This window comes from Leptonotus elevatus, chromosome 13 (assembly GCF_054856555.1).
Source record: "Leptonotus elevatus isolate MCC_2025b chromosome 13, RoL_Lele_1.0, whole genome shotgun sequence".
Taxonomy (NCBI): Eukaryota; Metazoa; Chordata; class Actinopteri; order Syngnathiformes; family Syngnathidae; genus Leptonotus; species Leptonotus elevatus.
In genome coordinates, this window is record NC_141251.1 from 3,899,725 (window position 1) to 3,914,133 (window position 14,409).

At 38.5% G+C, this 14,409-nt stretch overlaps 2 protein-coding genes across 10 annotated transcripts in view; one reads left to right on the forward strand and one right to left on the reverse strand.

The window, feature by feature from the left end:
- The window catches only part of phactr2 (phosphatase and actin regulator 2), a 30,615-nt gene extending 27,238 nt beyond the window's left edge, over positions 1–3,377 (forward strand). For all 9 annotated transcript variants that reach the window (XM_086092634.1, XM_086092631.1, XM_086092638.1 and 6 more), the window contains one exon: positions 523–3,377. In XM_086092634.1, coding sequence (XP_085948760.1) covers positions 523–538 — 16 coding nt within the window. In that variant the 3' untranslated portion in view covers positions 539–3,377. The remainder of the gene's footprint in view (positions 1–522) is intronic.
- A 3,921-nt stretch (positions 3,378–7,298) lies between these two features.
- sf3b5 (splicing factor 3b, subunit 5) lies at positions 7,299–8,175 on the reverse strand. The gene is made up of 2 exons (XM_086093788.1): positions 7,902–8,175; positions 7,299–7,715 (listed from the first exon to the last, which is right to left on the reverse strand). The coding sequence occupies exon 2, from the start codon at positions 7,712–7,714 to the stop codon at positions 7,454–7,456; it is 261 nt and encodes an 86-aa protein (XP_085949914.1). The 5' UTR covers position 7,715; positions 7,902–8,175; the 3' UTR covers positions 7,299–7,453.
- Positions 8,176–14,409: the final 6,234 nt, after the last annotated feature.

Consider the following 14,409-nt stretch of genomic DNA (forward strand, 5'->3'; position numbering starts at 1 on the left):
ATAATTATGTAAGACAGAATTTATAATAATATATATTCATTTATTTATGGTGGCAAAAAGTTAGAGTGCAGCATGTGCACTGTGTAGTAGGACAGATCATTTATTTTTGGGTACAAAATAAGAAAATGTTTAAAGTAAAAAATATTAAGACAAATACAATTCTATGAAACACTATAATAATGCAAGTTCCTTTTGGATTAAATAAAATTTGTTATTTTAAAATTTTAAAAAGTGCAAATGTAAAAATTTAGACAACTCAGTATTAAAATTATTTTTTTACAATCATGCTGATTTTGTAATTGTGGAGTGTAATAATTGAAATTGTAATTAAATTCTGATTAATTGCACAGCCCTATTATGAGCACACTTGTTAGTCTGCTGGGTGTAATTAAAATTGTCGCTGTCCTGTGAAAAACACATGTCAAATTTTTTTTCACGTGTTTGGGATGCCTATGTTCAGTTTAATCCCATAATCGTAAAAATATAAAAAATAAATAATGAAAAATGTGTCTGCCTTTTCAGATACCATCGGCCTTAACATGAACCGGACGTCAGCATCAAAAGAAGAAAAGTCCACCGGGCCATCAGACCTGCTGCTGTCAGTCACTATGGGTACTCCACCCCGTGTACTTTCTTGCGCAGTTACAACAAATGCAGGTTTGTCTTAAGGGCCTGGGCTCTCCGTGTGGCCCACTCGTGGAACTTTATTGCACATACTGTACCTATACTCGGAAAAGTGGAGGTTCGTTAAGAGTGATTTATTTATTATGGAGTGAGACGAGGACTTGCTGGAAAATGTTTTTTGTTTTTCTTGTCGCTCTGAGAGTTGGAAAATGGAGCGTTATTGCAGGTATGAATGTGGCTCAAGTGAACAGTAGCTCCAGTACAAAAGGTGTGCTTTGTTCGAAGCCGGACCGCCAACCAGTGGACCATCAGGAGCTGTTGTCAAATGATCGAGCCACTAGAGGGCATTATGTCATAAGCACATTTGCTGCCTAGGAGCCAACGGCCATGAGACCTCTGTTGTGTTAATAAGTGCTTAAAAACATCCCTCAAGTGCTCAAAATGTTCTTTGAAATTTGCACTTTTTAAGCTTTTAAATCCCTTTCAATCATTTTAGCTTTATTGACAGAGAGTTTTGGTGCCAAAATGTTATTGACCTTACAAAAAACAGGCGCCAAAGTAATCCATCCGCCACCAAGTAGCGTTCTGTTCTCATTTCCATTTCTGCAAAAACATTTTATTTCCATCTAATGTCTGCCCCTGGAAGTTTGGACCCCTATTGACATTGCAGTTAATGTTTTGCCGCACTTTTTATCGCAGTCGTTTCAAATGTTGGAGTCGTTGTGTACTCTGAACACATTCCTTCCACCATGTTACGGCTAGCTCAGTTGAAATAATACGTCTCTGTATACTATGCTGTTTACATCCCTTAAATTCTGTGGGTTTTTTTATAATTGTGTAACATTTGTCATTCTACGACGTGCTATCATAGGAGAGACTGCGGTATGGAGTCCAACAGGGCGACTAAGATTTGCATTATGCTAGCTAAATGCTAATTAAAAAAAAAAAAGTATCCCCCTTTCATAGGCACTTTGGAGTCCAGTGAAAATATCATCTTCATCATGGATTTTTTGGAGTTAGTCTTTTTTTTTTTCCAATTGTCATTTTGCTTAATAATTACAATGATTTCCATGTAATTGCAATTACTTTCTTTACGAGCTAACTGGCCATCTCGGTTGTGGTAACGTGTCGGGAATCAATTGTGTTGTTATGCTATGCTGCTTACATACCTAAAATGCTGTTTTGTGTAACAACTCAATTAGTATTCCACGAGCCTATCTAAAAGAGAGTGTGTGTGTGTGTGGGGGGGGGGGGGGGTATATTGCTGATGAATTACAATTTATTTTCTTTCTTCATGAGTTCTGCATTAGGTAGCTGGTTATCCCGGCTGTGGTAACTTGTGAAGAAGCACATCGTCACAGTCACATATCTCCAGATAGTGCGAGTTAGTCGTATTTGGTTATTTTCCTGATAAATTACATCATTTGAACTTGAAGATGCATTTTTTTCCTATTTAGCAGGGATGACTGAGCTCAAATAGCTCGGTTGTTAAAATGTCTCCTTGCTATGCTGCTTCAATACTTTAAAATATGTTTTGTTTTTTTTACCTTTCAAGTATTTGTGTGTTATTAAAGGAGGTAGCTAGCTGGGTGGCTAAACATTAGCATTCTGCTGGCTAAGAGCTAAGAAAATAGAAACAAATGTGACCCCCCCCCCCCTCAAATTACACACACCAATTACACAGTTTTGATAAATTACTAAACGACTAAAATACAAGAAACTGTAACGTTTGTTGAACGACATCAACTTTGAATTCAGAGCTAGCAAGCTTTGAATTTTATCTTTAGCTAACCTGGAATTAAATTAGCTAACCTAATTGGATTTTGCATTTTTGGGGGATACTTTATTCCTTAAACATTACTTTTTTGTCTTTCTTTTTTTTTTTTTTTTCTCTGCATGATTCCAGAGCGGCAATGCAGCTCTTATCTTAGCATAAAACCGAGCTGTTGTTTGACCTTTATTGCTTTCCTATAATTATATTGTTAGCATTTTTGTGTTAACTAATTAATTTGTGTCATCTTTCAGTTTGTAAGCATAGCTCTAAAAGGTAAAACCAAAGTGAAGCACTATAACTTCAAGTTATTTAAAAGTAAAGTGACCTTTGTTTTTAAGAAATCTGACTTTTGTGCCGGCAACCAGAATCGGCCCCATTTTTCTGCTATTGGGTTTACACAAGCTCCCAAGTATGTTGGATATTAACATCAATTGGTTCAATGAATAATTTATCACTGTGTGAACATAGTTGAGATGAGTAAACCTCACCTATGAGCAAACAAACTCTTGAATATGAATATTTGAATATACTCAAAAAGCAGTCACATGTTCCTGCTAGCGTAGTTCAACGTGATTGACGGTCTTGTCTAGAAATGCACACGTGTGTGTGTGTGTGTGTGTGTGTGTGTGTGTGTGTGTGTGTGTGTGTGTGTGTGTGTGTGTGTGTGTGTGTGTGTGTGTGTGTGTGTGTGTGTGTGTGTGTGTGTGTGTGTGTGTGTGTGTGTGTGTGTGTGTGTGTGTGTGTGTGTGTGTGTGTGTGTGTGTGTGTGTGTGTGTGTGTGTGTGTGTTGTTGCTGCTTCACTGTATGTAAACGTAACCTAAAGTCATGTACAGTCTAACAGTATTGCTTCTTTACCATGTGTATGATGTACTTACTGTATATTGATTATTTTGTACAGAATGTATATGGAGCATGTGCATACACAGAGTCAATTTTACGCCGCAATACAACTATGGCGTAAATGTTTTAAACTATTGATCTGTTTGTCTTTACTTACTTTGGATGGTTGATTAGTGCTCGGTTGCGTCTGAATTACCGCCTTCGGTTGAAGTTAAAGGACAAACCCATCATCTTGAGCTCATTGTCCTTAACGGCCACTGGCGATTAAACGGGCCGGCAGCTCGTTAAATCTCCTCCTGGAAGCCAAGTGAGCTTGTGAGCCAGCTCGCTGACATTAGCGTTAATCAGAATGTCGTCGGCGTGTTCACGTGTCTGCCCGCTGCCATTAGCGCTAAAAAGGTGGAGCAGCCAAAAGGAAAGGAGCGTGGATTCGTTTTACATTTTTACAGTGGACACGCCAAAAGGGGAGCATGACTTCTAAATTGTTCGGATTTTCAAAATGAAGCTTGCCATTAATTAAGTAAGTAATTCAATAATTTTAAGGGATTTTGTTTGTTTTTGTTTACCAGGGTCAAAACTGGGGACACGGTAAAACATTTTTTAACGGCGCAGGTAACATTACAATTGCATTAAACTATAAAACGACGTTAACCTCGAGAATAAAATATTATGTGTATACAATGGACCACCCACGGATTTGCATACTTTTTTTCCCAAATTTGCCACTTTATAAACTCGCAAATTTACGAGTTTTTCCTTGCAGATTTGCCACTTTATGAAGTGGCAAATTTGCATTTTTTTTTTCTCTGAATATTGCCCCCGCTCTCTAAAAATATATATTTATACGTGGCCCTAATACGCCGTCGTATTAAGTGTTTATCAGCATTTTTTCCCCAATAATTTTTCAAGTTAATGATCAAATGGAGTCAGAGATGCATTTAGTGCACAAACGGCGCAAGGATGTCAGTGAGTGATGTCATTAAAAAGTAAGCACATTTCAATTATTTTGAAAAAGTGTAATACTGGTTTGGGCCCTTTCAACCAAAGTTCTGGGTTTTAAATTGTGGTCTTAAGCCTAGGTTATAGTTTCAAGAGAAAGCTGTGTGAAATGTGTTCCTTAACTCATTCAAACCCCAAAACGTTTTTTTTTTTTTAATACTTTGTCTTTCACTCCCAAAAATTAATGTATAATTTTTTTTAATGTATTTATTTATGCAAGAGCATACAGAAGGCTTTGATACAGCTTCTGGCATGAAGAGGTCGCTTAAAGAAAATAATGGCCAGCAGGTGGCAGCAGAGTATACGAGATCAACCAGGGCCATGGTGCAACAAGCTCTTTTCCCCAGTGTTTTCAACAGGTTTGTCAATAATGATGAAACTTAGCTATATTGTAATAATTGCTGCAAAACAGAAACAGATAGAAATATCTTTTTTTTTCCTGATGAAAGAAGAGTCAAAACTTTCTTTTGGTAGGCTCCATGTTTTTATAGCAATAAAACACAATATCCTGTGGGCCTTGCAAAATCTTTCAAAATCCAGTTAAACAGCCGGGAGCAAAGGGGGTTGCTTCAGAGAAAATGGCTGGGAGTGAATGAGCTTTAATGGGGTTGTTATGGAACGGGGACAAGGAGGCACAACAAATTATATCAAGGTCAGAAACTCATTTCATGGCGAACACGTAGTTCACTTCTTTTCTTTTTCTTTTTTTTTTAAACCATTGCAGGTCCTTCCCTTGCGCTTACGCTAGCGATAAAGCCACGGATGATGAATCTCACTGCATCCCATATCGTAAAAAAACACCCATAGAATTTACAGTGTCTATATTTTGCTAAGCAGTCAATCTCCTCAGAGGAGTCGGCGGGGCTGTAAAACAGCCAACAGTAAGTTTGGTTATGGGATGACAAGGTAGTTTGCACCCCGGAGGTGTCGGCCACAGTCGGGTCATTATCGCAAATGAGAGAGCGTGCAAGTGAAAATCTGTAAGCCGCACCGAAGCTGATTAGGAGTCGCAACGTGTGGTGGCTTCTTCTCCTCCTCGCAGATGACTTAAAATGTGCTACAAAGTGCTTTGCACCTTTTCAAAGGTGCAGCCATTTGTCTGGTTTTGGACATGTAGTGATACGGTATCAAAGGATTTGTAGTTCTCCTGTGGGGTGCATAAACGTCATTCAAATACAAACGTTTTTTATTTCATTCTTTAAAAAAAGAAATGAAAGGGGGACAGAAAGAAGTGAAACTTGAGGTATCTGCCCCTGATCAAAAAAGGGGAAAAAAATAATAATAGTAATAATAATCAACACAAAATAAATGACATTAAGCAGTCAAGATACGTAAATTCAAAGGACGTGAAAATAAAGTCGAATATAACAAATATAGTTCCAAAATTATTATTATTATTTTTTAAATAAATGGAAATTAAAAAACAATATATACACATGCAGTAAAAAAAAAAGAAGTACAAAATGAATAAAAAAAACAAGATTAAAATAATATTAAATGCAGTAAAAAAAAAAAGTACAAAATGAATACAAAAATTAAAAAAACAGATTACAAAAATAATAAAATGACACATGCAGTAAAATAAAGAAGTAAAAAATTTACAAAAAAACAAGATTAAAAAAATAAAATGTGGACATTAATAAAAAATTATTAAATATCAATAATTAAAAATGCTCTGCTCTCTTCACCTAAGAAATTTAATTGTCTGCAGCATGACATAAATAAGAGCAGACCACTTTTTTTTATTGATATTTAATCCTAGATGTTTATTTTTGTATTTATTTCCACAATTATTTTTATTTTTTTTAAATCTTCATTAAACAATTTTTTAGATCTGTTTTTATTTAAAGAAACCACTTTATTTATTTAGACGTGTATTTTCGCTACGGCTCGGCTGGTCTTTGCAGTAGCAAGCCTTGGCTTAAGAAGGGAAAGCACCAACAATGGAGAATAACCAGATTGTGAGGCGGCGGGTGGCAAAGAAGATGATTGCATTGGCCAAGGCATGTTGCTTTTTGTTGTTTTAATAGCCCATCACGTTGAAGCTAGGGTTGCGCACCCTCGACGGGTGACCGACGGTCTCCTCAGGTTCCGTCTGTATCTAAAAGTATTCGCTGAATTTGCACATTTGTTGATCCCGCCGTTGAAATTAAAATGATGTTGGTATGCCATTACGCTCATTTTGGTTGATGCACCTGCGGACGATGAAACGTGGCCTCTCAACGCAAAGACTGCTGACTCATTGCTGGGCAACAACAATAGTGACTCACTCGCAGTTGTCCTCCACGCTCGCCAGCATGTGTGCGCGCGATAAACAACCTGGACAGCAACAGACGCGCCGCTTGACTGCCAGTCTTTGTTCCTCTCAAGACGCTTTCAATTTGCACGAGTAAACCAATCTCCTCCAAACACATTACGGGTGGTAGCGAACTGCATTCACTTGCGTGTGTGCGTGTATACAAAGTCAAAAAGGGGGTAACAAATATCAAGGACAATTTCAAATTAGGACTTTAGGAGGTTACAGTTCCAGGTTGGGTTTTCCAATTCGAGTTTCATGCTTGGGTTGGGGCTTCAAAATATGGTTTAGGGTTTTTAATTTTCAAGCCAGGGTTGGTTCAAGCATAGGTTAGGGTTTCTAATAAGGGCTTTAAGACATTGTTAAGGTTTCAAGTTGAAACTTCAAATTAGTCTCAAGACAGGGTTAAAGGTCAACGCTAGGAATATGCTTTCAAATTAGGGCTTTAAGACAGGATTGGTATTTAAAAGTGGCGTTTCAAATAAAGGTTTTGCTTTCAAATTGGGTTTTCAAAGGGAGGTTTCCAGCCAGGTTGTTTTGGTTCTTGCATAGGTAAGGTTTCAAATTTATTGAAGCGTATTGCATTCACTTGACAGAATAATTGCTTGGGGTGGGGGCGTGTCTGTTTTATGGAATATTGTTTCTGAGTCATTTTTCTCTTAAATGACCCCCCACCCCGTTTTTCTGAATATTTTTAATCACCATTTTTTTTTCTGAAGATCACTATTTTTCCTGCATATTGAATGACTCAATAGGACAACACCGGAGAGAAGAGAGACAAATATTTAATTACTTCTGCAGGCATCCTCTGTAACTTGCAATAAGGACTAGTACAAAAAAAAAAAATGCTACGAAAAATAGGAGTCCAAGTGCCGTCTTGCATATGTAAAAGCAAAAGGCAGAAATCAGGTGTCCACAATCAGGAGTCATCAGGCTTGTCTGCGGGCGGACCGCACGGCTGGAGCATCTTCTCCATCAGGTTGAACCGAACACGGGCTTTGCTCTCGTTCTCGGCCACGGAGAAGTAGTTGAGCAGGTCGAAGTGACCCATGTAGGAGCAGTGCGAGTCTCGGTGCTGGTTCACCAGCCATTCCCATTTGCTGGTGTCGGCGTGGCCGGTGCCGATGTACTTGGACTGGAGATGTTCCAGCTGACTGTGGATGTTGTAGCGGTCCGTCATCCTGGAAAGGGAAGGTAACACGCACGCACGTTGTCAAGCTAACCATGCTAACAATAACAGTACAAACCAGCAGTAGTGGCGATAGCTTGCTATGCTAGCGTATTTAAACACAACCCCGCCATAACTATTTTAATACCTTACGGTGTAAACCTCTTACTCTGAATTAAAATTAAGTTAATATATTTACTTGATTGTTTGGTGAAGCGAGTGTCTCCGACTTGGTGAAAATGAAAGCCGCTTACAGTTCCGGCGTGTCCGTTCGGGAAAAGGTTCCGACTTGAACCACGCGACTGATTCTTTTGGTACCCACACAGTCACAAACTAAGCCAACTGCAAACAAAAACATTTAAACAAATGTGATGTAAAATACCAGTTTGGTGATGTACACTTCCGGTGTATGTGCCAGGAAACATGTTCCGATTAGAACACGCCACACGGGCGTATATTTTTGCCTCAAAAAATTTGATATCGATTTTCCTCTTCGCTTAAAGAAAAAAACAAATTAAATTGATATTGAGAGCAAATTTTGCACTCTCACTCCTAGAAGATACCAAGTAAGCTTTTAATCTTTTATTTAGCAACATTGTATTTATTTATTTACTTACTTACTTACTTACTATAAATTTGCTTGCATAGAGTTGATAGAAATGCTTTTGTTTTTCTTGAATGATAATGTAAAACTAAATACTTTTTCAGAAAGGGAAAAAAATGCCCCTTTGGCCAAACGTACTGTACGTGATAGTTATGGCGGTTGACAGATGGTCAACCTGCATTGCTCGGCCGAGTTATTGCCTTCCACCGGGCTTGCTTCTCGTCATAAGTAAAACGATGTGTAAATAGTTCTGCCTGTTCTTGTCTTAATGGCGATAAAAGTCACTGGTCGTGTTTTTTTTTTAAGGTTACCAACCACTGTTTTGCTTCCTTGTTGTTAGTATAAGCAGTGAACAGCTGAGAATCGCATTGAACTCTAGAAGCTAAAAAAATAATAATTAATCATCCATTAGACAAGATTATTTATTTATTTATTTTTAAATAGCCAATAGATGCCTGTCATGCCTTGTCACTACAATGCATCAGAATTTTCCTCTCATTAAAATATATGCAAGCAATTATCCTAAATCAAATTACACCATAACAAAATGACAGCTGTTAGCACGAATAGCGCTCAAGTATGTCCATACGTCTGCGTATGTGCGTGTCTGACGTGTTTTGACACTTGGAGAAGCTGAAGACGAGTACGCCGTCGCCACGGTAACTGCATCCGGCAGGATAGCAAAGCGCATCCGTCGCGCCGCAGCTGCATCGAGATGCCACGCGGGATTTCAAACCTCCACCACCTGCATTCCTCTCGGAAAAAAAATAGTGATGATTTAATTATATGTCACGAGGTGAGCGGAATAGTACGACAACCGCGGTGTTCCGCGAGGCCGCCGAAAACTTGTCATCATCATCATCATCATCATTATCATCGCCGCGGGAGATGAAGGGGAAAACAACAAACATCCCCAGCAAATGTCATCGGAGGTGGTCTAATCAGTCTGGATGCCGCACATTGTTGAAATGGACTCCTGGGAGAAGCGCGCTTCATCATTATTGATTGGCTGTTTGTAAAACTGCTCTGTGGAAAACATAGGGGCGGGGAACAGAATCAACAGATAAAAGACTTTATTGCACTTCTACGAGGAGTTCTAAAACCGTACGATTGCTGGATCTAGTAGACCTGTTACGAAATGTATATAATTTTGAAGATTAATGTAGAGAACGGGCATCGCTTGCAGGTGGATACCGGCCTAAACCAAGGCTTAGTTTAGGGGGCAATCAATTATTGCAATATGAATCAATAATCATACCCAAAGATGAACAGCATATCATGAAGCTCCAGTTGTCACGTTCTGTTTTTGTTTCTTTGGGATTTACGACAGTCTCGAAAGATGTTCTACTCACGACGGTAGCACAAGAAAGAATTGTCCTGTTTTGTCAAACAATCCTCTCCTTATTGCAACGTGGTTTCAGTCTTTTAAGCGTCCTATAGGTTAAGTTAAATGCAGAATGAAGGTTAACATTGTATCACCCGTGGCAAAATGCGGCGCAATGGCTGGAGCTGATGTTTTATTTCCATAAAATTCGATTAAAGGTGCAATTATGAGCATGTTGCTATGCCCTTGAAACGGTAAATAAAGGAAATGGAACGAGAAGCGTCGCTAATGCCGCTGATCGCATTGCATTTTTCCTCTTTGCGTGTGTGCGCATGCAAGAACGTGCGTTTCATGAGTAATGTTCAGAGGCCCGGTCTCCAGTTTCCATTTTGCTTCATTGTGTTGCACTTGTGTAACCTCATTTGCATAACCTCTAAACAAGGGAACGTTGAGGACGCTTGGATAAATAAATAGGCCCACTAAAAGCTTGTTGTGAGTGCGCTAAAATGAATTTATGTTGCGACTATATGCCAGTGATTCCAAATGATTCTACGGAGAGCGAGTAAATGTGACTCAGAGGATTGTACGGGCTAGCGTTCAAGCTATGCCGCAAGTAAACATCAGTGGCTGTCTGGCCCACAAGAGCTTAAATCAATCTGTCTAGTAGCGCTATATAAATAAAGATAGAGATCTATCTAACCTATCGTATGTGCCACTGAACTAGAGAACTGCTAACTAGCAAGCTAGCTGTTGGGCTAAAGAATTGGTAACTTGCCAGCTAAAGATTTGCTAACTAGCGAGATGCTATCTAGCTAAAGAACTGCTAATTAGCCAAGCTAACTGCTGAGCGTAAGAATCGCTAACTAGCAAGCTAGCTGTTGAGCTAAAGAACTGCTAACTAGCAGGCTGCTATCTAGCTAAAGAACTGCTAATTAGCCAAGCTAACTGCTGAGCGTAAGAATCGCTAACTAGCAAGCTAGCTGTTGAGCTAAAGAACTGCTAACTAGCAGGCTGCTATCTAGCTAAAAAACTGCTCATTAGCCAAGCTAACTGCTGAGCGTAAGAATCGCTAACTAGCAAGCTAGCTGTTGAGCTCAAGAACTGCCAACTAGCAAGCTAGCTATCAAACTGCTTCACATAACTACTGTTTTGTTATCGCTTGAACAATTCTCATTAGAACTACTCAATAAATACAGGGCAAAATGTCAGATCCTCATCAATTCTTATTAGTATTACATTTATTGTATTGTTATTATTTCCTGTTTCACTTCTATGGTATTTTAGTCAAGTGGCTGCTCTTCAGCATTTTCACGCAAACGCAATTTCTAAAGAAATTGCATTCGCTAGTATAATCAAAATGGATTGCAACAGATAAAGGAAAAAATATTTGGACATTTTTCAGTGAAGCAGGAAATAAATGAGATCTCTGCAGACAAATTGTAGTGCTCGGGACAAGTGGATTTCATATTCATAAACTGATCTGGAGGTCTTTCTTAATAGATGGAAGAAGTATAGAATTAGTTTTTCATTTCCTTTCAGAAAAAGGCAAACAAACAAATAAAGCTGAGATTTTAAAACCACTTGTCGTGGTGGTAGAGGGTCAAGGCGGTCAAGGCGCCTCATCCGTCATGTTGTCACTGGGAGGGACATTTTCGGGCGGAAGAGGACTTTATTTGTTTTGGTGGCAAAAAAGCTGCAAAGGCGTGTCAGAGTTTAATGATCAGACATTATTGCAAAGGCCGCGTATCCGTCTTAACAAAAGGGGAAATTGAGCTGTGGTGCGTCGGGATGGCAAAGATGAAATGTGAGATGATAACCAGCAGTGGGCGATACGGTCTTAAAATGAAATTGCCGGTTTTTGTTACATTCAACGAAAATAACATTATTCAAAAGAACTGCGATTTGCGGTTTTCCTCCTGTTACCAAAAAAAAAAGCTTTGAAACAGTTTCCCCCTCTCTTTTTGTTTTATTTTTATTTTCAGATGACAAAATATGTGTCTAGACACTGTCCTTGGGTAACAATAACATCAACGTGCATCCATCTGCAGAAAACATGGCGGTGTGTTTGGCACTCTGAGATCGATATACACAATACATACTACGTATTCGCACAATCCGTGAAGGTAATTACACGCCGAGGAAGGCTCGGAGCGCATTCCATCATTTCACACTTGCGCAGATTGCCTCCAAAAGTCATTAAAGTCATCGTCGTTGGGGTTTTCACGCTTCCCGCTCTGATCCGCGGCGCATGATTTCCCCAAACATTTGCAGCAAAGGGGCTTTTATATTGGCGAGAACCCGCCTTGGAGTTGTTACCAGATTAGAAAATAACAATTTTGTGGGGGAGTAATAACTGCCAGTGGATTTGGAGACTACTGTGTAGCATATTAGCTAGCTTGCTCGTTAGCCGTCTAGCTAATTTTAACGCATTAGGTAGAGATAGAATAGTTTTAAAAATGTTTTCATAGTCATTAGTCACTCGCTTTGGATTTGTTATGAGTTAAGAAAATAAAATAAAAATGTGTGCGGTAATAATAACTGCCAGACGGCTAAAGAGATCGATGCAGTCGATTTTGTAGACCAACTCGTAGCACAATAGCTAGCTTGCTAGTTAGCTGCTTAGCTCATTGGCGCATTAGATGCAGATACGATGGTTTGGATTGCATTCATTAGTCGTTTCGTGGATGATAGCTGATAGTTGAAGTTTGTGATATATTGGGGGGCACCCCATAATAACACATTTGTGGAAAAATATGGAATAAGAATTACTTTATTCATTTCAATTGGATTTTTTTTTATTTCATGGGAAAAGTGGACATTTTGTGAATGTTTCTCAGTTTGGATGTGGAAGTTTTAGAAGGACAAAATAGTGACAGAATAATCCACTTGGGGTTTTTTTGTGTGTTTTTTTATGGGGGGGATCAACATTGTGCTGAAGAGCCTTCACACACACACACACACACACACAACACACAACAGATTTGCAGCAAGTGACCGCGCATCAGCGTAATGGATATTAAGGCAAGCTGCCGCGTGCCAGCAGCTTCAACTTTATACTCATAAATGTCAAACATTTCGTTACCCTCTGCTGCTTCTATTACTACTGGAGTGAGTTTGGGAATCCCCGGCGTACAATCTGTGGTGCGCGCGCCCCCCGGGGGTGTCATCTTGGAAAATAACAAACCGTTTGCATTGTTTTTCGCCCCCAATTTGTTTCCTCCCAATAAATGAAAACATTAAATATGAACGTTTGCTCGACGTCTGCCTGCCATTCCCAAAGAGTGGTGCGCGCAGTTTAGCGAAACAATCCAATCAAATTGCATGTTTACATTATTTCCCTCCATAGAGTGATTTCCCTCACCTATAAAATAAAAACATTAAATACAGTAGGAACTTTATATCAGGGATTCCCAAATTGTGGTGCGCCCACCACTTATTGTAAATGTCACAAAATACGATTGTCTGAAATTTTTTATTTCCCACTCCCAAAAATGTAAAATAAATAAATAAATAACAACAAACGTTTCCTCTTTATCAGGGATTCACAGATGGGGGAAGAAAGAAAAAAAGAATCCACGTGACATTCGGTGTCAATTTGAGCTGCCGCCCTTTTGCAACAATAGCAACACATTAATGGTTTTCTTATCGCTTCACGGCAGGAAAATGCGAGGTGAATGTCGGATGTAGCAAGTCGAGGTGCGATCTCGAAGCGCTGCAATCATTTGACCTTGAAATGGAGTCGCAGGAAATGGGATTAAAAAAATAAATAAATAATAAAATCCCCTCCAGATGCTTTGGTTCTGTATGCCTCTCATATCACCAGAAGAATTTCAGGAAAAAAAAAAAATCTTTACAACTGAATTTTACGACTTTTACGGGCGTACGTATTTTGCATCGACGGATTTGACACTTCAAAGCTAGGTTGTAATAGTTATGAAAAATGAATAAAATCATGCTCAAATTGAGAAAATGTTAAATTAAATAAAAACGAAAACTCAGTAAAAAAAAAAAATCTTTAAATAACTATAGCGAAAATGCCCTTTGTTTTCGCCTTTGTCAATATCATACGTGAGTTTTCGGAGTTTGCTGTATTTAGTATTTATTTCCGTATTGCTGAACAATCCGTAAAGAAGAAGGATATTTAAACAATACTTAGTGACCTTTGTTTTTAATCTTACACTCTATAAATATGCCATATATTAAATAAATAAATAAATAAATACATTAATTCATTAATAACAACTCAACTAAAATGAAGCATTTTTGTAAAAATAGAAATAAATAAACCGGTTCTAAAAAATAAATAAAAACAAAATAAAAAATCACTGATGAAAATTCCAAAAACTATTCTAACCGGTCTATAAAGTGAGCTCAATTATTAAAAAAAATATTCCCATAAGGGAGGGAAATCATATTCCGATGGCCTCCCTTTTTATAAATGAAAAACGCAGCAGCAGAAGTGAAGTGCGGACTCAAGTTTGAAGGGCGTACGCCGCACGAAGCTATAAAAAGAAAGGCGGGAACGTGAGGAACGTTTTGCGCGCCTTAAAAAAATATATATATATATTTTTTTTTTAAATAATTACTGCAGCCCTTGAGCCTCAGCACGAGCGCATCTTCTTCTCTTTGTAGCGGTCAAAATTTTTTTTTTGGGGGGGGGGATTAACTCAACCTGTTGTGAAATGAATGCCCTTTAAAAAGTGGTTATTACGTAACATAACAGATATTTTTTATTTTTGGCTTTTCATACACATTTTTGTTTACATACAAACGACACAA

Coding starts and splice junctions, on each gene's coding strand:
- sf3b5 (XM_086093788.1), bottom strand. CDS start 7,714: ATGACGGACCGCTACAACATCCACAGTCAGCTGGAACATCTCCAGTCC.